Source organism: Musca autumnalis, unplaced genomic scaffold (assembly GCF_047663935.1).
Source record: "Musca autumnalis isolate F117 unplaced genomic scaffold, ASM4766393v1 scaffold_3, whole genome shotgun sequence".
Classification (NCBI taxonomy): domain Eukaryota; kingdom Metazoa; phylum Arthropoda; class Insecta; order Diptera; family Muscidae; genus Musca; species Musca autumnalis.
Window position 1 is genome coordinate 72,462,814 of NW_027411866.1, and position 27,163 is coordinate 72,489,976.

Below are 27,163 nucleotides of genomic sequence, written 5' to 3' on the forward strand. Positions count from 1 at the left end.
TTTTTGTTTATTTATTGTATATGTTTCAGTAATCGTTTTTGTTACAGACAAGCGGATGACTGATACACACGGTGGTCTTGAACCAAATTTAAATGGAATGTGCTTACACCTGGAAAGTTTTTACGGATTCTGAAACTACAATGTTCATAGATGAGAAAAATCAAAAAACAAAAAAAATCGCCGGAGCGCTTTTTAAATAAATCGCGATTCAAGTTGACATTTTTAAGGGTTTGTTAGGTTTTCACTATTTTATTTGGAACCCGCAGGTACTATCGAAATGGGACTAAGGACGAATTGATCCATTGTGTCCTTTGATGGTATTGGAGCTATTAATTTTAACACATCAACCTGTCTTTCACTGGAGCCGCTTGTTACAAGACATACGCTCCATATTGTGTTCACTCACGAAGTTTCTTTGGCCCTTTGTTCGGTGTTTAAAACACGGCTGCAGTTTATTGTATATGACGCTGTTCCTATATACGTCCCTCCACCGATATACATTACGAATTCAACTGTTGCACTGAATACTACTTTTTTGTTTAAACCCAAACTCCATTCAAAATTTCGCGACAACTGGAGTTTGGTATAAAAATTCACATATTCACACACAGAAAAACGAAAAATTGTTGATTAAAAAACTACTTTTATTAACATTTTTTTTTTAAATTGACAACTAAACAAAGTCCTATTCCTAAAACTAATGTTTACGCTTCTTTGATGATGGTAAACCACTATCAAATTCTGATATGGTTAATACCCTTGAAGTGGGTATCATTTTAGCCAATCTATTTGGTTCGGGACGATTAAGATTTCTTACGGCTCCCGTAACGGTGGTACCAAAACGATGTTTCCTGGCCTTTCGCTCCAATTTTATTTTCTCTGGATCTCTGTTGGAATAGAAATTTGGTTTAGAGGATTTAATTTCATTGCTTGAAAGAGCATAGCATACCTTTCTGTGTATGTTAAACGATTTGTGGGTAAAGCTGGTTTAGGTGTAGTGTGCTTCTTCACGAATGAGGTGGGCTGATCTTTTAAGCCAAAACTTTTGGCAAAATGCCCCATGTGGGCATTTTTCACATTGAAAATAGGTTTTAATTCCTTGGGGAAAGTTGTGTAGAATTTTGTCCACGAAACGAAAGCTGAAATGAAAATATTTAAGGAAAGAAATTTAAAATTAGGCAGATTAGACAGTGTTTCAGAATAAATTAAATTAGAGAGTGTTTCAGAATAAATTGGAGATAATTCGATCGAATTTGAATTCGAAGTCTTAGAGCTTAAATAAGCAACACAGCCAAGTTGATCCTCCAGAACGATTTCAGAAAATTTTCGCAAAAGATTTAAATAATTTGCCATTCAATAAAATGTTGTCCTTAACCCCTCGTATTACACTCTCCACTATAATATGTATGTAGGGTATAATTTAATTTGGCATTCCATTTATAACTCATCGAAATATTCCTCGTAGACCCTAAAAAGTATAAATATTCTTCATCATCATAAAATTCTAAGTCGATATAACCATTTCCGTCCGTCTGTTGAAATCAATATACACAGCTCGCAATATTTAGGATAGAGCTTTATAAATTTGTCGATATAGGCCCACGTCTTCATATAGACCCAAAATAACGATTTTGGGTATTTTGGGTATTTTGAAGATCCCGATTTTGGGTATTTTGAAGATTTTAGCATCATTATCAAACGGAAATAGCTGAATTTTTTTATGTAGTCTTCGATTGGCGTATAACATTCCAAAAGAGAACTGTTGGTATAGGTCCACGTTTTCATATAGAAGGGTACCTCCCGATTTTCAGTATTTTGTAGATTGTGACATCAATATCCAACCGAAGTGGGTGAAATGTGGTATTTAGTATTGATTGAGGTTATAAAACTATCCAGCTGAAATTTGTCGGCGTAGGTCCATGTAGAACAATACCTCCCAAATTTCGGTATTTTGAAGGCTTTGACCACATTATCTCACCAAAATTGCTGTAATTTGGTATTTGGTCTCCTTTGTGGCTAAACAATTTATCGGTATAGGTCTATATAGCCCCTATATAGAAGGGTACCTCCCGGTATTTTGAAGTTAGTGGCTCCAATATCCCACATAAATGGCTGAAATTTAATTGTTAGTCTTTGTTGGGGGTACACAACTTTCAACCAGAAATTTGTCAGTATAGGTCCACGTTTCCATATAGTCCCCAAAGAACGGAACCTCCCGATTTTCGGTATTTTGGAGTTTGTGGCCTCAATATCCCACCGAAATAGCTGGAATTCGGTGTTTAGTCTTCATTGGGGGTATAAAACTTTCCCCCAGGAATTTGTCGGTATGCTCCACGATTTTCGATATTTTGAAGGTTGTGGCCTCAATATCACACCGAAACGGCTGAAATTTGGTCTGCTTTGAAACTACAAAACTTTCCCCAGAAAATTGACAGTATAGGTCCACGTTTCTATATAGCACCAAAAAACCGTACATCCTGATTCCCGGTATTTCAGAGGTTTTAGTCACATTATCTTACCGGAATGTCTGAAATTTGGTATAGCGGGTTCTCAGATTGGAAGGTACTTAATATGTTTGTATGTTCGTCTCTCTGCATAATCTGGTTCTGGGTCTACCTCCTGTCCTAGAAATGTGGCTGCTTCGATGGGATCTAATCACAAAGATGGTGGAGTTAGTTGTGCCGGTTTGGCAGAGCACTTGAAAGGGTGCTGTGTGTCGTGCGGGCTTGCACCGCATGCTGGGCATATCTTTTGCACGGTGTCATCAATCCTTCCGAGCATATTTGAGCCAAAACTACTCTGTTTTGTCGTGGCAACTGACGCTGTTCATCTGCGCTAGGTGGGGGATGTTCTCCAAGAACCGCATTCACACGATAGTTGTTTATGGCATCTGCGACTGCATCCATTTGAATGATATTTAAACCTGCTTAATAGGCTTGTTGATCCAGAGGTTCTCTCTTGTAACCTTGGACCTTTTTTTCTAAATCACGATGATAATCCCTGACATGCCTGGGTGAGGTTCGCATGTTAATTAGGAGGGCTCTCATGGTAACACACGAGTAAGTACTGCAACGAAAGCATGCCATTGTATTGCTGTACTAAAAGTATCTATATTTCCTTATGTACAGTCTGTCGCAAAAGTTAGTATACACCGTTGAAACCAAAATGTATTAGGGATAAATATCACTATAACTTATTGAAAACAACAAACAATTAGTTTTATTTGATAGACAAGAAGGTTGTCTTCCGTAATAACAATTAAAAGTGCGCAATATTTGCATACATTAGCAAATGTAGGGTTCGAATCCCAAAAATACCAAAATTTATGTCGCAAAAGTTAGTATACAACGGAGAATCCTCGTGGAACTGTGTAAAAAATTCTTGATATTTTTGAACAAAGTGAAACTAAATCTGTACTTAAGATCACAAAGAGTATATTAATTGGTTTTAATGGCAGTTATAGTACTTATAGTGACAAGTCCAACGTACACTGGGTCGTAAAATCCACAAAAATTGGTCATCTGCACATACAACAACTGTAGCGACAAAATTCCGGGTGTTATGTCCTGTTTATGGATTCTAAAGCCATGAAATGCTCAGAAAAGCTCTAAAGTTTCAATATGGGGTGATCTTGATCGAGTTTCGGCTTGTCCTGTTTAAAAAAAAGGGGATTTCTTGAAGGAAACCCATACTTTTGAGGTCATTGTCCTTTTGAAACATGTAATAATCCTTAATCCTTACACATAAGGACAATCCTTTTGAGTTAATTTTCTCACAAATTGTGTCCCTTTTCATATTCCCACCAAAAGTAAATAGTAGGAGAACCCCAAGGTCCGTTGTAAGCCCTACAGTTAAACTGTTCTACCGGCCTTTTAGCAGTATCGAACATGCTTCTCATGTCCCTAGTGTCTAATGTACTACTAATGTCTAATGAACTACTTCTAACTGATCCATTTAGTTGTATTTTGGTCCTAAGTGAAGCGAACATAGCTTTTCAGAACGTTGTTGCACAATCAATGCGTTATAACAGCAGAGAAAGCTCTGTATTACAATTTTTAATGAGCTATCATATCCTTCTGTGGTGGTGGAGTATCACTTTAGAACTTACACCCGAACTTGAGGTTCTCCTACTATTTGTTTTTGGTGGGAATGTGAAAAGGTACATAACTTGTGAGAAAATTAACTGAAAAGGAAAGTCCTTATGTGTAAGGATTAAGGATTATTACACGTTTCAAAAGGACAACGGCCTCAAAAGTATGAGTTTCCTTCAAGAAGTTCCCGGTTTTTCAAACAGGACAAGCCGAAACTCGATCAAGATCACCCCATATTGAAACTTTAGAGCTTTTCTGAGCATTTCATGGCTTTAGAATCCATAAACAGGACATAACACCCGGAATTTTGTCGCTACAGTTGTTGTATTTGTAGATGACCAATTTTTGTGGATTTTACGACCCAGTGTATGTTGGACTTGTCACTATAAGTACTATAACTGCCATTAAAACCAATTAATATACTCTTTATGATCTTAAGTACAGATTTAGTTTCATTTTGTTCAAAAATATCAAGAATTTTTTACACAGTTCCACGAGGATTCTCCGTTGTATACTAACTTTTGCGACATAAATTTTGGTCTTTTTGGGATTCGAACCCTACATTTGCTAATGTATGCAAATATTGCGCACTTTTAATTGTTATTACGGAAGACAACCTTCTTGTCTATCAAATAAAACTAATTGTTTGTTGTTTTCAATAAGTTATAGTGATATTTATCCCTAATACATTTTGGTTTCAACGGTGTATACTAACTTTTGCGACAGACTGTAGATGGTCCACTAAAGACATAAGGAGCATGCAGTTTTCAGGGCCTATGATATCAAACCTTGTTTAAAGAAGGCGATGTGCTTCAGTTAGCTTAATACTTTCATAAAGGAAAGGAAACTAATTGTTCCTATTTACTTCAACACAGTTCGTAGTTGAGGGTATACAAGTTCGGCTCTGTCGAACTTAACACCGTTCTCACTTATTTTCTAATATAACGGCATACATTATGCTTATAAAAAACACTTTTTGAACATACTTTTCTATAATTTTCCTGACAATATTATTGTTCTGTATCTCTGGACAACCATGATATATTTGCTGACATTTAATTAAACTTAAGATTTGTTTGTGCCGTGGATGGTATTTCGTTTCAAAAATGTCAATGAAATGTCCTCACTCCTCCCATATTTCATCAAATACTTAATTACCATCATCATCATCGCCATCGTGAGAAACAACATCACCCCCGCCCTGTACCATGGACGAAACCACCATGTCATTCATCTATCTACCCATGAAGTGGCCGGCCATCCAATTTCACACAACCATACCGAACTGGCCTAGAATAAATACACGCAATCAAAATAAAGTAGAACTTTTTAATAAAATATTACACCAACAAAAATATCTGAATATCTCGTTTCGTTTTATTTTTTTTCATTATTTATTTACGAGTATTCATCACACAAATGTACTTTTGGGCCATATTTCCACGGCCATCCATACGACTGGACGGACTAGCAACCCTTTCGTTATGTGTGTATCTATATCTTTGGTTGTCCTGTGCTTTTGGATTTTCCCCCACCCTCCGTGACAAATGTTGTGGCGAAGTGTGGTTTGCAACTTATAATTGGAAAAATAATGTTTCATTTCGATTTTCCCCAACATTTTTTGTGGATTTTCATGTCGGAAAAGAGTGAAAAAATCTCCCTCTGTATAATTACAAAATTAATGTTCTTTTGAGTTGGAATGATTACAAAGTTGTTGGTTAATATAAATAATTTTTTCATTCGCTTGCTTTTTGTTTGATACCGTGTTGAAAGTTGCTTTTAAATGAAACCAAATTAAAGTTTTTAATTGACAACAAAAACGGGTTAATTTGTAAATAATTAAGTAAAGGCATTGAAATGAGAGAATATACCGCGGTTGACAAGGGAATGAAACTCTTTAATTCATAATATTGGGTGCATTTTGGTTAAGAAAGGATAAAGTGGGCTAGCAGTGTTAGGGCCGAAATCTGTGGAACCATCTGACAATGGGAGACAGTTAACCGAAATCCACAAAAACGTTTGCAACTCAATTGCAATGGTTTGCGTAACAAAGTAATGAAACTACTAACCCATTTCAGAGAAACAAACAGAAGGGAGGTCTTCGACATAGGATTGACCCGGAACCAAAGTAAAACCCGTGTTCGAGCCAGCGGCTGGCAGCTTAGATGTAGTTTACACTATCAATGTCATATGACACGAAATAAAAACATTCCATATTTACCCACGGAGGCAATGTGGAGACGTAGTTTTTTTTTACATTTTTGCTGTTGTGGACGCACAGAGTAAATGGCGTAAGGAAAATCTCCAATATTACACATATTAGCAAATATAAAACGATGGAAAATTTCATGTCATATGACATTTACATACAGTGTAAACTACCCCTTAGTATACACATGTTTGTATTTGAATCGTTTTTCTGTGTTGGGAGCAGCCTGCTCCGGATTCTTTTGGTTCGTGCAGGGATGAGATGCAATAGATGCCGGGAGTGAGTGCATTTCAGGGACTATGTTGCTGCGTGAACTCAGCCCGGAGTGAGTCGTCGTCATCAGAAATCACGACTCCCCCGCAGTCACCCCAACTGCATCCCTACCCGCAGCACTTAACACCAGCCATGGATGGTTACAATGTACTGAGAAAGGATCGCACCAGAACTGGAGATGAGGTATTAGCTTTCCTATTGCACCAGACTGTTCAATACAGACCTAACTCGCTTGAGCCTGGATCTAATAACACGTACATGGAATGTATGAGGGTAGCAGTCAGCTGGGAACTTCCGAGGTAGAGTTGTTCATCATATACATCCTGCCGATAAATAGCTGTGCTCCAGGTTATAGACCAAACATTAGCCCGCTTTTGGAAAGACATAACCGTCTGGTCATAGGGGACTTTAATGCTCATCATGAGTTGTGGCAGTCGGTCCTTGGAAACGACCGACTGAGCAGATTTATAGCTCTATGTTTTGCACGGTATATGAGGACGCCCCTCCCAGAATTAGCGGAGTGTCACAGTACGCCAGACATAACCATCGTGTCACCTGGTCTGACAAATGACGTCACATGGCAACCCATAATTTCTCGTTGTCGCCATCGGCCGATTTCATCACCTGTGAAAACCGCACGGGAAATCTAATTTACCTAGTTTCAGAGAGTTCAGTAATCACCGCTTCAGAGATCTGCCTACTCCATCTGATGTTCGGATAGCAAAACATGCGTTCCGAGACATAATAACTGCATCAGCCGATCGCCATATACCAGCTTTTCGAAGTGAGATCAAATTTTCCACGGTATTAACAAATGAGCGTGATGTTCTTCGCCGACCCAACCCCAGTGAATCCAGAGTGAGGGAGCTAACACTGGAAGTTAACAGTTGGTCGGTGACCATAAGCGGAACAAGTGGTTAAATCATCTGAAGATTTGCAACATTGGAGCCGGAATAAGTGAATTGTAGGCAACGGCCTGAAACACTCTCAAACCATGGAAAGAAGGAAGGAAGGACCTCAGTTTGGCGACGTTTCCCTGCCTGACCCAAAGAGGTGCGCGCGCAATTTATTTTAATCGGCAATTTGTGGAGCACCCCGAAATTACAGGACGAAGAGAAGAGTACTACGTCGGATTATATATATATTCCTGCCGAGGATGATTCCCCACAATTCACAATGGATGATGTTGCAAATGTCATCACTAACGCTAAATCATCCAAAAACGTTGGACCCTGATGACAGCACGACAACAGCGCTGCACGCCATCTCCATACATTTTAGTGGAGGAATCAACCAGAGTAAGCCGTGTAATAGAACAGTGGTGGTGGCGTTCGACTTATCATAAGCCTTTGATACTGTCAATCAGACTATTTGATACATTGGGTAGACTATCCTCCGGCCAAGTTTAAAATATTGAATAATCAATTATATGTGTGAACTCTATTCGTACTTGGAATTCAGGAATAAAAAGTCCAAGCAAATTTCAGTCATTTCGGTGGGAAATTGATGCCACAACCTTCAAAATAACGAAATTTGGGAGGTACCGCTCTATGGGACTATATGAAGGGATGGACCAATACCGACAAATTTCAGGTGTAGTGTTTTATACCCCCAACGAAGCCTAAATACCAAATTTCAGTGGTATATTGAAGCCACAACCTTCAAAGTACCGAAAATCGCGAGGTACCGTTCTATGGACGCCATATGAAGGTCTGGACGTATACCGACAAATATCAGGTGGAATATTTTATACCCCCAATGACGACTTAATATCAAATTTCTGTTGGATATTGAGGGCACAACCTTCAAAATACAGAAAATCGGGAGGTACCGTTCTATGGGGACTAGGGTTATGACTTTTTTACAACCTTATATCCCTGCATCGTAGCGTGATGAGTTTTGCCATAAGATTACATAAAATCTTAATTATAAGGTGATTCGGTTAAAAAACCTCACGCACAAAATGATTTTAAAATTTGAATTTATCAAAATTATGGACAATTTTTTGAAGTCACTGAAAATAGATATATAATTGAAAATAAACTTTAGAGCCACATGAGATAATTAAAATGACATAAAATTTATTTCTCACTATATTTCTTCAATTCTGAGAATTGTAAAATGTCATAAACGCTTTTATTCAAAAATATAATTTTTTAACAAAAAACAAAAAATTTAAAATTTTTTCAAAGTGACTTTTTTCGTGACTTTTTTAATATTTGAATGAAATAAACGTTATTATAGTTATTAGCAAGACAAATTTCAGATGGAATATTTTGTACCCCCTATGATGACTAAATATCAAATTTCAGCCATTTCGGTGGGCACAACCTTCAAAATATCAAAAATCTGGAGGTTCCGCTCTATGGAGGCTATATGAAGTCGTGGACCGATATAGCCCATTTTCAAAACCGAACATCCTAGGAGTAATATAACCTTCTATACAAATAAACAATATTTAATATGGTGAACACTGAAAATTTTTATGTTCTAATACCTATTTGAATTGATATTTAATTTCATTCAAGTATTGTTCGTACACGTGTTGTTCGAGTTTCAAAAAAAGACCTCTACACTTCAACAGCGGCCTACATTTAAAATTCCAGTCCAGGTTTTATTGGGTATTTTGAAAATTTGATCCACATTTTCCAACCGAATTTTGGAATTTGTGATATCAAAATGTAGAAAACCTTTATTCAAACTTCTTGTAAAATATTAGCCGTATATATCTACCTTTTCAAATGAATTTTCTATAACGTTCAGAATAGACAACAAAAATAAAAACAATTTTGTTGAAAAGGTACGTTTGACTTTTTGATTTCAGAACATTATTTATAAACCGAATTCGTGTTAACATAGAAACATTAGTATATTATTCAGTACAATTTTTAAAATCCAAATCCTCATAACAAATTTCATTTATCGATTCACTCAATACCAGTGCTTCAATATTTAGTATTAGTTAATACTTCTAGTATAGTACTCTTATTGTACGACCACCTCTAACAATGAACCTGACAAATAGTACATTTCGGATTTCTCAATAAATCAGCCAGCCTCAAACTAATTTCAGAATTTATATGTATTATCTAAACACCAACACAATTCCTCATACAACAATTCGAAATTCCACCTATATCCATTCATGCAACACCAAAGTGGTACGAAATGTAGTACTTACAATATGTATAAGTTTCAAAAATTACTTCCTTTTATCAAAAACTATACCCCAACCGCGATTTAGTATTTTTCGTATACATAAGTACGAATTTCCAAAACTTCCTGTCTATCTCCACTCTAAACGTCAACTGCTATACTAATACCGAATTTCACAATTTCAGCTCTACCCCTGTACACAATAACAATTTCAACCAAATTCTGTGCCATCTAGTAATTTTCATACACTTATTGTACGTATATATATATACCAAATTTTCGAATTCCACCTCTATTCATAATACCATTAATACTTTTCGTATAAAGGTACGAATTTCAATAACTGTCTTCAACAGTACTTCCGAATTACAGGATTCCACCTCTATCCGCCCACCCAAATCTAAATTATACCAAATTTAGTACTTTTCGTGACTTTAAGTACGACCTTCCAAAATTATATCAGCCCTTTCATCACTCCAACAGTAATCTAAATTTCAGGATTCCAGCTCTCTCCGTTCACCCAAATCCAAATTGAACCAAATTTAGTACCATTTAGTACTTTTGTACTCATAAGTACGAATTTCTAAAACCATCTCTTAATTTCAAATATCAGGATTTCAGCACTATCCGTTCACCAAACTCCACATTGTACCAAATTTAGTACTTTTCGTACCCATAAATACGAATTTTCAAAACTTCCTCAATCCTACACTCCAACAATAACCTTAACTCGAAATTTCAGGATTCCAGTTCTATCCGTTCACAAGTGGTACTTTTGAAAATTCTTACTTATGGGTGCGGAAAGTACTGAATGGTACTAAATTTGGTACAATTTATACCAAATTTAGTACCATTTAGTACTTTCCGTAACCATGAGTAAGAATTTTAAAAACTAAGAATTATCAAAAGTACCACTTAGTAGTACCAATTTAAGTACCATTTTCCATACCCATAAGTACGAATTTCCATAACTACTTCAATCCTACACTCCATAAGTAATCTTAATTCCAAACTTCAGGACTTCAGCTCTATCTGTTCACCCAAATACAAATTGTACCAGACTTAGTACCATTTAGTACTTTCCATTACCATAAGTACGACAGTAATCTTAATTCCAAATTTCAAAATTTAGTACCATTTAGAACTTGTCGTACACATATCTAGGTATGAATTTCCAAAACTACCCCCATATCTCAATCCTATACTCCTTCAGTAATCTTAATTCCAAATTTCAGGTTTCTGCTTTATCCGTTCATCCAAATACAAATTGTACTAAATTTAGTACCATTTAGTACTTTTCGTACACATGAGCACAAACTTCACAAACCATTTCCTTTTATAAACACCACTTCCCAACCTTCATTTTCATTCCAAATTCCAAGTTTCTAGTTAAATCCGTTCAAAATATACAATTGGTACTAAATTTAGTACTATTCGTACACTTAGAGTTCGAATTTCCCAAAAACCCTTTGGTACATTTTTCTAACTCTCCATCAGTTACCCTCATTCCAAATTGTTGTTTACTATATTTCTCAACGACATATCGAATTTAAATCTATATGGGAGATTAATTATGTATGCGGATGATATAACCCTCTTATATCCATATAATCATGAGCTGGTTCTAAAGGCCCAAATGGAACATGATGCAGAAGTTTTGATGGAATATTGCAGAATTAACCCATATCGTGCCGAGACAAGCTTTTTATTTATTTTTCAAAAACAAATCACTTTTTTAGGGTAATTAGCACCCACTGATGTCAAAAATCAACTCAAAAAAATTTTCCGATTTTTCGTTTTCCCGGAAAGTGGTGTTCGAAATTTCGAACACTGGCGCTTAAGCTACATGTATAGAAGTAAAATAAAATTGATTTATTTGCCGTTTTATTGATTTATTTCACAATTTTTGTATGAAAATATGGTTGAAGATTGGTATTTAGACTTCTTTGGACCTACAAAACTTTTCCCCGAAATGTGTTAGCACTGGCCTCCGTTGAATGGTACCTAAAAATTTTAGGGTATTTCAGGATTTTAGCCGCACTGTCCTTTAGAAATGGCTGAAATTTAGTATTTAGTCTTATATGGTGCTATAATAACTTTTCCCCTCAATTTGTCAGTAAATTTCCATGTTTTGATATACCCATCGATATGTAGGTTAAGTACCAGCGTTCGAAATTTCGAACAGTCAACTTTGCACATCTGTAAAGTCGCGCTTGCACATGAAAATCAAGTTCTCTATATTTTGTGAAACGGCTACATATATTGGCAATAATTTCCCATGATTACTATTTTAAATTTCATTTTTCTTATAATTTTTTAAAATTAATTTAAAAAGTATCCAAAAATATAGGTTTCAAAAATCTAACCTTAACATCGAGGGGGAGGGGGGGTTTTCAAGGGAACAATTTTTTTTTTATTTGCTGACAGATTAGGCTTTATACATATACCAAAACTTGTTTAAAATTTAACCTTTTTGATCCATAAATATTTTTTTGAAAAGAAGTGATTTTACTGTTCGAAAAATCGAACACCAAGTACGAAATGGGTTAATAAACTAGTAATTAATCCCAATAAGACGAAAATAATAAGGTTTAGACCTCGATGTCCACAAATTGACTCCAACTTTTATGTTTCCATAGGAGGAAAAAGCATATCTAAAAGTCAGACTGTAAAATACTTAGGCATACATATGGAAACAATCTTACGTGGGATGTACACATGGACTCATTACGTATGAAAATTGCTCCTGCTATTGGAATTCTACGAAAGTTCAGAAATAAGTTTAATATTAAAACCAAACGTTTACTATATAATTCACTAGTGCAAAGCCATTTGAATTATATGGCAATTATATATGCACATAAGAAAACTACTCACTTGAAGTCACTTCAAAGGACGTAGAATAAGGCTCTAAAGATTGTTTTTAACTTGCCTCAATTATACCCAACGTACGATCTTTATAATAATGTTTGCAGAGATGTACTTCCATTGTATGGATGCTATAAATTACAGATCCTGACATATATGTTTAAATCTGTAAGGAATATTGGATTCAACTCAATTCAATTCAATGTCAATCAAACGTTGGTAAACACGAGGAACTGTACAAATTTAGGAGTTAAAAGATGTCGTTTGGAAATGACAAAACAACGTATTGAACATAGTGGATGCATAGAATTTAACCATTTGCCCAATCACATTAAGAATCAATCACAAATATCTCACTTTAAAACTGAACTAAAGTCTTTCTTGTCAACAAATGTAGGAATGCTTCTGACGTAAGTCATCTGAAATCATATAAATAATAACATTTTTATTTTCAATATCTTTTGATGTAACTAAAGTAATGCTAACCGTTTTTTAAAAATAAAATGAAATATTAATATAAAATAAGCCTCAATAATGCCTCAATGGCGCTGGGGCAATATTTAAGTAAAGTAGATAAATAAAAATGAATTTAATAAAATAAAAAATAAAAAAAAAAAAAAATTCAAAATTTAAGCTCTTCCTGTTTGCCTAATACAAAGGGTACCATATTTAGTACCTTTTAGTACTTTTCGTACCCTTCGAATTTCCAAAAACCCAGCCTTATCTCACCCCTACACACCGATAGCAACCCACAGTCAACATTTCAGCTCTCTAGCTTCAGCGGTTTCGTCTGGGCGATGATATACATGTCACTCACTCACTCACTTATCACTAAGCTCCTTTATATACCCAGCTAACAATTTTTTCCGAGGGCTCTGATATCAGATTTTTTTTTCTGAGATTTTCTGAATATTTTTTAGAAATGTGGCCGATTTCTCTAATATTTTCCTAGAATTTTGACCGATTTTCTATAAGTTTATTTTAAGAATCTCTGCACATTTTCTAAAGAATCTTAAGAATCGTCATTCCGAATTCGTTCCGATTTATAATGGATTTTCTAAGGGAATTTTTTTTTGGTTCATGTCGAAGAACGATGTGACTTGTCATAAAATTCGCATATACAATTTTAAATTTTTTTTAATATAAATGCAACATATAATAATTGATAGCTTCAACATGCTTCTGCACATTGTTCTACTGTTAATCATAAAATGATAACAACAGGCACAATCATTAATTAGAAAGTTTGAAATTAGAATCTTCCATAAAATAGCACATTAAAAGAAAATTGTCTCTGAGTGGGGTTTGTTCTGTACAGTACGACACGTATTGTGTTAATATCAAAGGCATCAGCATCAGAATTGTTTCCGATTTTTTCAGAAAATCTGAACTTTTCTCCGAATTTTTCCAAAATTTCTTTCCGATTTCGGACGGATTTTTCTAAGAAAATCTAAATTTTTCATCGAATTTTCCAGAATTTTCTTCCGAATTCGGACCGAATTCTGTCAGAAAATCTAAATTTTTCTCCAATTTTTCCAAGAATTTACTTCCGAATACGGACCGAATTCGTCGCGAAACTCTAATATTTTTTAGAAAAATCCTTAGAAAATTCTTTCCGAATTCGGTGACCACGTCCATACAACTTTCGTACCGAATTCGGCATCAGAATCGGATATTTTTTCAGAAATTCTGTCCGAATTCGGAAAAAAAATTTAGCTGGGTATATAGTAGATGGGGTCTCCGTCGAATATTTCGATGTGTTACAAACGGAATGACAAATATAATTATACCTTCCATATTATGGTGGAGGGTACAACGACAATAAATAATATCATAGAAGAAATAATGCTGTAAAGGCTTCCATTTGAAGCGAACTAATTCTCCATACCAACCGAAACTCATTCCTCACACATACACATTTCAGTTGTAATAAGTAAACAAAACAATAACTAAAAGTTTAACTGCTTTTCTGGAGATGTTTCGAAGCGAAAAACAACGAAACAATGGCAAAGGTATTCGGTGGAATGGAGCAAAATAACGACATAAAGTAGAACCAATCAAAAATCCATTACAATTGTTTCGCATCGATAAAACTAAACAGAAAACAGGATGGATGAATGGATGGATATACACGTTGATACATATTTCAACAACACACTCCATAACTACATACATATATCGTACATCTTTCATTTTCTTCCATTGGTTTTGACTTTACACATCTTGGACACAACACGAAAACAAAAAAGTATAGTGAACATTTTTCCATTCCATCTTAAAAAGATTCAATTCCGTTAAGGAACTAAAAGCACAGCAAAACATCCTGTGAACAATGCCATAAAAGTATCCGTTCAAAGGAAGAAAAGAAAAAAATACCAACTAAAATAACTTTATTCTTGTCGTTGTTGCAAAAGCTATTATAAAAATACTCAAGCGAATAAACTTTTGCCAACGTAGTCGTCGTCCTTACAAAGGAAACTGCAAAATGCACAATAATTGAATTAGTTTTGGAAAACATGAAATATCTTTTCGTTTTTTTTCACATGTCAATAAGAGAAAAATGGAATGACATGGGCGTCAATTGATGTTACTAGTAACTTAATTAATGACTACTACAACCCCTAAAAGATATTGCTGAAATAAGAACTTTATCGGCAGGGTTGTGTCAAATTTTGGTCGAAGGTTGTCTGAGTTCTCTTACAAATATATACATCCTTTTAGGGATATATCGACCTTTTCGTAGAAAATTAACTTATGTTGACTCGACTCCGAGTCGACTCCAAGAGCAAATTCCTATTAGTCCGGTCAAAATAGACATGCGTATAAGGAGGAAATAGCAAAAATTCCCACAAAGCTGAATTTTGGTGGAGAGCTAGGGTTGGTCATTAGAAGCAACGTCCTAAAAGTCCCCATCGATCCCACGTGTGCAAAACAAGTTATTCGGGGTCAAAGGTCATTTCTGGATGCATTATTCAGTTTTTTTAATTTTTCTCAAAAACGGTAATACTTAGCAAAAGCCCGCTAAAGTAAAAGTTGTAGATTCAATATTTGTCTACAAGATTGGTCTTTATGATTCTTAAAAAAGACTTACCATTTTCGAGATATCTCGATCAGGTCAAATAAAAAATTAGCCGCGTAAGTACATTATGAGGCGAACCAGTCAAAGTAACGACACTATGCGTTAGATACTTCCATAACCTTTCAAACGATATCCACTTTGTAATCGGTTCAGTAGAACCGGGTCTAACCCGGTTTTTAAATTTGGCCTTTCGGGTCTAATAACCGGCGAACCGGATCCGTAACCGTTGAAAATTATACATTTCCGTAATCAGCGCAACAAACCCTACCTTCTGACAAAACTTGAAAAAAATCGGAGAGTTTTCGTTGGGGTCGTTCCCGCTGGGCTTTCGATTATACATGTGGGTTAAATGGGCTATTTTTGCATAAAATGACTCTAACATTGAATAACTCCACTAAACACGCTCCGATTTTGTTGGAATTTTTTTTAGAAGATAGCTATAATTTCGCTCTTCAAGAAAATATATACATTTTTGGAGGACAGACCCGATTACTTCGCTTATTTTAGCCGGTTCGTCTGAATATCTGCATATTTCCCTTATAAGTGCATAAAAATCATGTGTTTTTTAGAACACCTATATCTCAAGAATGGTTCCTTCTAGGAAAAAAATTATAGAGGTCAAACTTGTAGATAATTTTTCTGTCTACAATATTTACTTTAGTCACTTTTTGATTAGATCAACCGTTTTCAAAAAATAAATCCGAAAACCTAAAAACTCTTAAATTTTGACCTTTGACCCCGAATAATTTTTTTTGCAAACATGGGATCGACGGGGACTTTTAGGACGTTGCTTCTAATGGCAAACCCTAGCTCTCCACCAATATTCAGCTTTGTGGGAATTTTTGCTATTTCAATGTCTATTTTGACCGGACTAATACCACTAAAATTAATAAAAATTGCACAAATGTTTAACTGTTTCCTATAATTGGACCATACAGGCTAATTTGTTAGCTTTTCCTAACGTATTCTTTATAAAGGGAATTTGTACTCAACTACGGAACATAAATATGAAGTAACATACATACCTATATTATTTCTACTGAATCTTACATTCAAAAAGGGAAACTAAATACAATTTAGAAAGTTTTTGGCGTTTTTTTTCGTCCGTCCGTCTGTCCATTATAAATTGTTTTCAAACTCCAGGCCGCAATTATGGACCGATCGGCACGAAATTTTGTATGGAGGTCGGGTTCAGACCAGAATATATCCCTATTTTTATTGGTGATGATCGTGAAATGTCTAGCGGGTGAAATGGACCAAAAACATATTTTTTCGATTTTGTGCTCTGTAGGTCGCAATAATAGTCCGATCGCCTCGAAATTTTAAATAAGGTAAGAGTCTATGACAAAGAAGAAGCTTGCAATTTGAGATAGTGATCTGTTAACATTTAGAGGGTTAAAAGGGAAAGCGGGTGAAATGGACCATTACATTTGTATGAAAAATATAAAAAAAAATATTGTTGGTCCATATTTTAATTCTTGTGGGTCATATACCGCCAAAGTAACCTACATATGGAAAAAGAAATACTGACCTTTCCACGATGCAAGTTGCAATAATGTGTAGAGAATCACATTTTCCTTCCACGCTACAAATTGTCTCTATAATGACAGAGGAATTCCCAGTTTTTGAATTATTGTAAATTATGTGGAGCCCTAGCGTATTAATTGTCCAATTGGAATTTTTTTTTTTCATATATTGCAGCATGGTGTCGCATCGCCACCTTTTTTCCAAAATGTTCTCGGTGTCGCCCCGTTTGAAATGTTTTGAAATTATTATTATCATTATTAATTGTTTTTTTACTGCTATAAAATATATTTTTGATATCAAAATACATATAGTTAGACAACAAAGGTATTGCAAAGGCCAACATCGTAAAAAATTTCAATTAATTGTTCGTTTATGGCAACAAATTATTTAAAAACTATACTGTTTTTTTGTGCAAATCTCTTGCTATTGGTCCCCAAAACTACTAGTGGGGGGTGACAATAAATGTATTGCAAAAATTACCAAATCTACGGTTTTTTGGATAATTACCAAATTTATGTTCCTTAATGAGTTGTCTATCCACTTTGGACATTCATTAGAGCATTAGTGAGCTTAGTTAAACCAAAATTTAAGGCTCTAAGCGTTCTGGTTCCCCAATTTTTATTAAATCTTGATCTTTCGTTGGAGGATGTTTTTCGAGTTTTTTTTCTTAAACCGGACCCAAAAAATGTATAAGGATTGATATCCGGAGTTTGGCCCGTGGTATTTATCACTTTAGTTTTATTACATTACACCAGCAACTTACACAAATAAGATTAATACGTCATGATCTGGCCTTTGGAATGGTGGTATTTGAACGTGTTTTAGCTTTTTGGATCCGTTTTACGGACTTTCAGAATAATGACTATTAAATATTTTCTAATGATGTCGGTGGGGATGCCTTCCCAATCATTATTATTTCTGTGAACCCGATTTTGCATACTTTTTTTCTTGGTAAAAAATATAGTACCCAAAAATTCGGTATTCCAGCTTTTCTAGAAGGTGTATAATTTCCATATTTGATGGGTTTTATTAGATTTGGCGCACTTTTTGGGATTTATTATGAAAGCAGAGTATAATATCTATCCATTTAGTAAACATGAAGTGATTCCAAAAATATTAAGAGAGGAAATAGAGCTCTGTTGTAGATCTTTCAAAATAATACACTGAGGGTCTATTTTCCCCTATAGTGTACAGAGGCTTTTATTGCCACCGATTACCATATATTTTTGTGGACTTATCAAGAACATCAAAATATAGTCCTTCATCGATCGATTTTGTAAAAAATATTAGATTTTACGGAAATGGTGGACAGAGAAAGTCAAAATACTAATGTTTGGCTTAAAAACTCAAGTTTTTGTCATAAAACGGGCGAACAAAATTTGAAAATAAAATCGATCGATGAATTTCTAGATTCTGATGTCCTTTCTAGATTTTTATAGATTCATCTAATAATTAAGATTTTGTCTAATTTTATGTTCAAACTCTTCACGATAGACCTTTGTGAGAAGACCAGTAGGTCTTCTGATCGCAGACTTGTATAGAAGACGTTAAATCTCCCTCTAACTTAGTATATAATATAAAGTTTGCTTAATTGTTTTGTTATATTTTTGTTTTAAAATTAATTTTAAAATTTTGGTGTCCCGAATTTAATGTTATATTTCTATAATGTAGAAAAAAATTGCCCGGAGTCGGAGTCGAGTTAATTTTTTGGACTCAAGACTCTGACTTCAGCAAAATTGCTCGACTCCGAAACCCTGGTTGAAACGTAGGTATAGGGTATTGTAACTCGCGAACATTTGTACTATACCATACATTTTGAACGCATCTCGGTAAAATAAACTGCTTTAGCCCGATTCACCGATGGGTTTCTTAAAAGCGGAAGCTGTGGTCGTATTACTGTAAAAAAAAGGAAGAAAGTGTTGAAGGAAACGAGTTTTTTGTGTAAATTTCCAATTAGTGGCATTACAACACAATGTAGAACTTAATGCTCAAAGAGGAAGTTAAAGAATACACTTCAGAGATAAGGTTTATAATGTATGATTTTTTAATATATCCACTATATATACAGTTTGTCAAGTAATTGTTTTCGAACCAAGAAAACTAACATTATTCTTTATTAATTAATGAAAAAATTACTGATAATTGTGATAAAAATGTGGGGTTTTTTGCAAAAATTAGTTGGACGACTTATTTAAGACAATAAAAAATTAACCCACGTAGTCCAATAAAAAATAACGAAAAGCAATAACTGCATGTAATGCAAGTTGTCAAATAAATGTTTTCGAAATGTAATGGAGGTTCCAATATACCCCATATTTTCGGTAAATACTTGAAAATCAGGACAATTTATGAATTTTATTTTTAACAGGGAGTAACTACTAACAAGTATCAGCAATATTAGTCATCGAATATCCGTACTAGGAGGGTTACCATATCGACCAAGGGAGTACCAGGTCATATTCCATGTAAACAGGGTCCTGTAGGTTTTAAACCGGGAATATTTGAAAACTAAGACGTTTTATGAGTTTCTTTAGTTCACTAGGACGGATTGTCATCAACTAAAATAAATATTACCTTCAGAATAATTAAATCAGGAGGCTTGCCAGATGTGCGAAAAAGGTACCAGGTTATATAAACAGTAAATGAGACCACCTGAATCCATAACCAGGGCTTAAGATTTGTTTATTTAACTCAAATTCAATTAATGGATGAAACAATTCTCTAAAACAAATCAAAATATGACATAAAAGTACAAATATCACTTAGAAATACATATGCAAGATATTGTCAGTCTATACTGATTTTATAATGGACATCCGATGTCAACTGTTTAGAGCCAGTTCAGAGAAATTTGTTGGCTTCCATGGTAAAATTGAAGCATTATTTTGCCGCCAGCATTATTTTTCCCTTAAAAAATATGCTGAGTAGTATTGCAGAGTACACGAAATGAGTCCAATAGGTCGTAGTAGGCATTTCTGAAAATTGTCGAAATCTATACCCCATACATTTCTAAGCAATATTAGTCTCATACTGCGATATTTCCGATAGTTTCGTGAAATGTTATTACCTCTTAATTAATTTTAAGTGAAACAACAAACTTCGGTGCCCTGTTTTGAGACACAGGTGGTCTCGTTTACTGTTTATATAACCTGGTACCTTTTTCGTACATCTGGCAACCCTCCTGATTTAATTATTCTGAAGGTAATATTTATTTTAGTTGATGACAATCCATCCTAGTGAACTAAAGAAACTCATAAAACGTCTTAGTTTTCAAATATTCCCGGTTTAAAACCTACTGGACCCTGTTTACATGTAATATTACCTGGTACTCCCTTGGTCCATATGGTAACCCTCCTAGTACGGATATTCGATGACTAATATTGTTGATACTTGTTAGTAGTTACTCCCTGTTAAAAATAAAATTCATAAATTGTCCTGATTTTCAAGTATTTACCGAAAATATGGGGTATATTGGAACCTCCATTACATTTCGAAAACATTTATTTGACAACTTGCATTACATGCAGTTATTGCTTTTCGTTATTTTTTATTGGACTACGTGGGTTAATTTTTTATTTATACATCCTATCTTGTCTTAAATAAGCCGTCCAACTAATTTTTGCAAAAAACCCCACATTTTTATCACAATTATCAGTAATTTTTTCATTAATTAATACAGAAAAATGTTAGTTTTCTTGGTTCGAAATCAATTACTTGACAAACTGTACCTCAAACGGATGCTGACATTTTGAAGACTGAAAAATGGGGTTTTTTGAATTTTATTATGTGATTGTAGTACTCGTGATTTGGCATTTTTTTAATGTATAACTTGCGCATGCCACCTTCAAAGGATCACGGCAATCTGCGGTCAAAGTCGGAATTTTTGTGTGTACATTTTTCTAAAAAACCAGTTCTTTTGGATTCAAAATTTACAAATGCAATTCGATTTCCGTGGAAACCCGCGTAAATTTTGTTCTTTTACGTTATGAATCTAACAAGCCATTGCACGTATAAATCCATCCACTAGATAGGCGGATATGATACCCCTCAAATTTCGAAAATCTGCAACAAATATTTTTGAAAATATCGCGTATTTAGACGCGTTTCGGATGTGTCATCCCTATTTAGATAAATAGAGCGAAGCGCCTGTTTAATATTTGCGAAAACATATATTTAAAAACGTTCGCGAATCCGGAGATATAATAGATTTTTTTCTAAAAACTGAGTGCGATGCTACATCCACGGTTCTTCATGGATCCCACTGAAACGTCATAGAATGATGTATCTTTTTAATGGTGCTCATTGAAATCGGATGCGCATAAAATGCATAAAACGTAAATGTATGTACTTCGTGGAAATTATGGCTATTTTGCTGTTTTTTGCACCCTAATATGCAACAGATGCTACATCGTGGTCGCCAAATAGAATTTCACACAGCGTACATCAAATAAAAGAGATTTATTCGCTGTGTTGGAAAATCGGATGCGCATCAGTCATTTCCACTATTACGCGGTTTCTATGCATTTCAAGTGTTGTAATATTATTTACTTTAACTTTATTTTAATTTTATATTCCAATTGGAAATCCTTCTGATTTCATTCGCTAATAGGAAAACTATAAGCTAACATTTGGCTGCAACAGAATATCTTCACTATTAAGTGAAATTTTGATGAAAAAGTCGAAGAACTCAAGCATCTTTTTCCTATAAAACCATAAAAAAATAAAGTTATAATAAGATGATTTTTATACCCCACACCACTATATGGAAAGGGTATTACAAGTTTGTTTTGGTAAAAAATCATGTAACACCGCGAAATATTCGTCGGAGACGGCCAATGTGGTATACCAATCTTCATATCGCGACGAGATAAAGCGATTTTGAGATGTGTGTCCGTCCGTCTGTCCATTATAAATTGTAATCAAACCCCAGGCCGCAATTATGGACCGATCGTCACGAAATTTTGCATGGAGGTCGGGTTCAGACCAGAATAGGTCCCTATTTTTGTTGGAGATGAAATATTTAGCGGGTGAAATTGACCAAAAATTTTAAATATGGTAAGAGTATATGACAAAGAAGAAGCTTGCAATTTGAGATGCCGATCAGATAATATTTAGAGGGTTAAATGGACCAGAACTTTTGTGTGAAAATTGTGAAAATTTTCAATATACAGCTTATATTTGTTCCTGAAAGACACATTTATCCCTCTTCAGTTATATTTGGAAGACGATCTCTTGACCTTTGCACTGATGTCGATTACGTTGATGTACATGATCAGATAACAGAGCTACAGCCTAATATATCCAGTTTTTTGTTTGTAGTGTAGTAATTAACACTCTAGTGGTCACAATTATAGCTCAATAGTCACGAAATTTTGAACATGGTAAGAGTTTAGGTAGAAGAAAATGCCTATAATTTTGCATGATGATCTGATATTATTTAGCGGGCGACATAGACCATTACTTTTGTATGCAAGATATACAAATTTTTTTTTTGGTCCATATGTTAATTCCTGGAGGGCATATACCTGCAAAGTGGCCTACATATGGAATAATAACTACTGACCTTTCCCCTGATGCAAATTGCAATAATCTGTGTGCTAGATAACGGGCCTACTGCCTAATATATAATGGGTTTTGTGTAGAGAACCACAATTTCCTCCCATGCTACAAATTGTCTCTATCATAACAGAGAAATTTTCAGTTCAGTTGTCAAATTGGATTTTTTATACAAATATTGCAACATGGGGTCGCCTCGCCACCTATTTTATACCCCAGAATTTAGGGTAAAGGGGATACAATCAAAATACGACCAAAGATGTGTTTCATCCAAATATTGGTTTTAGACCCCAAGTATGTTTAGGCGAAATTAGTTTCGGACCATTTGGAGTCTATTTAGCCATGTCCGTTCATCTGTCTCTCTTAATGTCTAGCTGGCTGATGCGCAAGATAACTCTCGAACGGATCTACCGATTGGAACCAAATTTTATACTTCGTAATATTTTGCCCAAACTTTGTTTAAGTTCGAATGTACATAGCCGACATAGCCGGTCCACACCTCCCCCAAAAAAAGTTCAAAATTGTTTTCGAAAAATTGTGTGAACGATAACTGGCGAAGCACAGTGTTGCCTCAGTGGACAAAAATCGAAAAATGTGTTCTTGACTTTTTTATAATTTTATGGTTTTATTTTATTGAAAACACTTCAAATAGGACAAACCTCAAAGATGTTGTCGATATTTGGTGTTACTATAAAGTTATAGCTCGTTAAACATAGAACAGTTTTCGTATGTGACATTTACTAAAATGTATTTAAAAAAGAAACCCATGTTCATGGAATTTTTTTTAAAGAAGTTATTGACATATTCCACAACTTTTGAATAGGGAATTAAAGAGTGGTCGATAGTCTTGCAATTTATGAAAAAAAAGTTTACATATAATGTGTATACATAAAGTACCGTTATGTTGATTGAAACAGTAACGTGTTATACAAAACTAATGAAAACTATACAAAAATAATCTTTCATGGAGTGTATCTAAAAATTGCAGCAAATTGCAGTTTCGACCATTTGGTATATGAAACAGACATCCCTTTCGAATTAAAAAATGCAAAGTTTACATCCTATAAAATCCGATTCTCGGAGCCACAACCATATCATCATAAACAATTTATACGAAAGGAGCAAGAATCCTTGTTTTGCCTCAGTGGATAAATTCACTTTATTTGACTGCTTCGTTTTATTTTTGTTCTATTAAAATTGACTGAGTTATAGCAAAATCGGGGGAATTTTATATGGGGGCTATATAGAAATCTGATCCGATTCATAACATATAAAATTTGGAGGCGGTTCAATTAAAATATACTGAGTTATATCAAAATCGGGGATATATATATATATATATATATATATATATATATATATATATATATATATATATATATATATATGGGGGCTATATCGAAATCTGATCCGATATTTAACAAAATCGGTAAAACTGATCAGAGGCCCAAGCAAATATCGCATATTAAATTTGAAGGCGGTTCAATTAAAATTGGCTGAGTTATAGCAAAATCGGGGAAATGTATATATGTGGGGGGCTATATCGAAATCTGATCCGATTTTTTAACAAAATAGGTAAAACTGGTCAGAGGCCCAAGCAAATATCGCATATTAAATTTGAAGGCGGTTCAATTAAAATTGGCTGAGTTATAGCAGAATCGGAGAAATATATATATGGGGGATATATCCAAATCTGAACCGATATGGACCAAAATGGGAATTTTTCATTCCTATGCCCGCATAAGTACTTGTATAAAAATTCATCGACCTAGGTCAACTCCTTCTATTTTTGTCCACTTTTACAAGGAAGCGGCAACACTGTGCGAAGTGAGCAATCGATTTCCTCCAAACTTTCCATATATTATTATTCCTTCCAGATATAGATCGGATAAGACTATATCGGTCCACACCTTAGGGTACCTCCCACACAATTTACGAGTCCTCTCGAATCGTTTTGAATTTTTTCAGCAGATTGTACTTGCGCCGCAAGATAACTCTCAAGGCGAGTTTCTGATTGGTCGAAACTTTACACATCGTATTATTTCATCCTGTCATGTATCAGGTTGGAAAATGGACTATATCGGTCCGTCCTTCGAGTACCTCCCACACCAAATTTGGGAAAAGTGCAGTTTGAGGACCCGTATCGGATCTATTTGATTTTTTTGAAGAAGGTTATTTTCAACGTCCCTATTCTGGTCCCTTTTCCGGGGTAAGTCACACTTCCTGAGATAATAGTCCAGAAGTTCCAAAAACCGCTGCCGGCTCTAACTAAAATTACAAATCTGAAAAAATAATTCTCAAACTTTTCCAAAACTCAGAGGTTAGCTTAGTAAAATTGATTTGGTACCTATATCCCCATATTACGATACCTAAAATTCCATGTATTTTGAAGCAAACTCGTGTTACAAAATAAATATATTTTTATACGGCAGAGGCTGAGGGTATATCACCGTTAGCACAGCTGACTTATACTATCTTCTTTGGTGTGTAATTGAATATGAATAATTTTGGGATTTATAAACTTGTTTGCATGCAAAATTTTTGAATTTCTATTCATTGTTAGTTATTTCTACTGGTATAAAATATATTTTTGATATCACAATATATGCCCACAATGAACTATTTTCGAAGCATATGTGAGGTACAAGTGCACAATTTTTGAACGATAGATCTTCAATAAACTCGCAATTTTCCCAATTATCAAATATATCATGCCATTTGATATATTTGATAATTGGGAAAATTGCGAGTTTATTATATATTTATGTATGTATATGTATATATTTATTTATTTTAGGTGCATTCCAAAAAGGAACCTGATATTCAAAGACAATTTGAAGATGTAGCAGAAGTGGCTAAAAAATGTGAATTTTCCAATTTTCGAATATTTTTTTTAGAAATGTATAATTTATATATTTTTCCACAAACATCCCAGTAAAGGCAAGGGAGGCTTCTCCTATATCAATGGATTCATTTTAAGTTATTGATATGTGACCTAGTTTTTATCGCCGAGTCCGAACGGCGTGTCCTAAGTTGCCACTTGTAGAGACGTTTTTCATGGCTGAAATACTCAGGAAATATCGCCAACATTACTAAGGGGTATTTTGCCACCGTTGACAATTTGATGGGAATCGAACACGGAATATTCAGTGTACAAGGCGGTTGCACATAGCTAATTCCTACAGGTTGTGGTGTAGGGTATCACATGGTCGGCCCCGTCCGACTATAGCCTTTGCTTACTTTTTATTTTTTTCTTCATACTTTCTTCGTATTTTTGCAAATAACATGAATATTATAACTCCAAGCTGCACAACTTAGGCATCATTTTATTTCTAACAGTGTATGGAGGCTGTTGTAATTTTTTAATATATTTTTTTTGTAAGTACAAGCGCTATTATTTAAAAAATACGTGAAATTTTATAAGAAACTCGATTTTTCGCGAGTCTGTTGAGACTTTTCATAAGTATTTTTCCATCGTAGCAAAGGGTAACAATTTTGTAAACAGAGTAGGGTATATCAGCCTATTATATTAAGCCGAAAAATTTTTTAGATTTTTTTTCTAATTATTAAAATAAAAACGCTTATATCTTTTGCGCGCAACGATAAAAGTTAGTTACAACAACAGATTTGGAATGACGATTTTTTTCTTAATCGCAACGTACAAATTTATGGTACAATTCGGCTAAAAATTGTGTAAAATCATTTTTTTTTTCATAGGAAGAACGCTTTTGCTTTTAGTGATAATCGGTTCAGATTTGGACATAGCTCCCACATACATATATTCTCGGACGATTTCATGTATTTGATGCACAAAACAGGCTATATATTTCCGATTCCAATGAAATTTGAAATGTGTGATGGAATTTTGTCTAGAAATAAATTTGCCAATTATATTAAAATGTCATGATTATTGGCCTTGTTAACCTTGAAAAATATTATTTAAAAATATTCTTTAAAAATTCTTCACTATTAAAACTAAGACTGTTGTACGTCTATCATTAAAAACATATATATATATATATATATATATATATATATATATATATATATATTTGGCAAAAACCAAAAATGTTTTACAAACATATTCATACGATTAAAATTCTTTAAAATGAAGTGTTTTAGGAGGAATCCCATAAGGTCGACCATTAAAATTAATTTACGTGGAAGCTGTGTTGTCATCAATGTAGAAAAATAGGTAAAAATGGGAATGCTCCCTTCCGATTTCTGGCTTAACCTTACATTTTATAGACATATGCCCAATATGATACTAGTGTATCATTTTTCGATATATCCATTGCATCCACCTAAAATTGATGCTGACATTTTGAAGCCGGAATTTCGGGTTTTTTTTTTTTTTGAATAATGTTCAAAACTCATAGTAGGATTATAGAACTCGTGATTTTA

The 27,163-nt window shown here is 34.4% G+C and overlaps 1 protein-coding gene across 1 annotated transcript in view; it reads right to left on the reverse strand.

Annotated features, from left to right (window-relative positions):
• Positions 1 to 623: 623 nt before the first annotated feature.
• Positions 624 to 27,163, reverse strand: part of LOC141400135 (probable ATP-dependent RNA helicase CG8611) — a 46,705-nt gene continuing 20,165 nt past the window's right edge. The window contains exons 7-8 of the mRNA XM_073979579.1: positions 950 to 1,139; positions 624 to 887 (exon numbers count right to left, since the gene is read on the reverse strand). Of these exons, the coding sequence (XP_073835680.1) occupies positions 698 to 887; positions 950 to 1,139 (380 nt within the window). The 3' untranslated portion in view covers positions 624 to 697. The remainder of the gene's footprint in view (positions 888 to 949; positions 1,140 to 27,163) is intronic.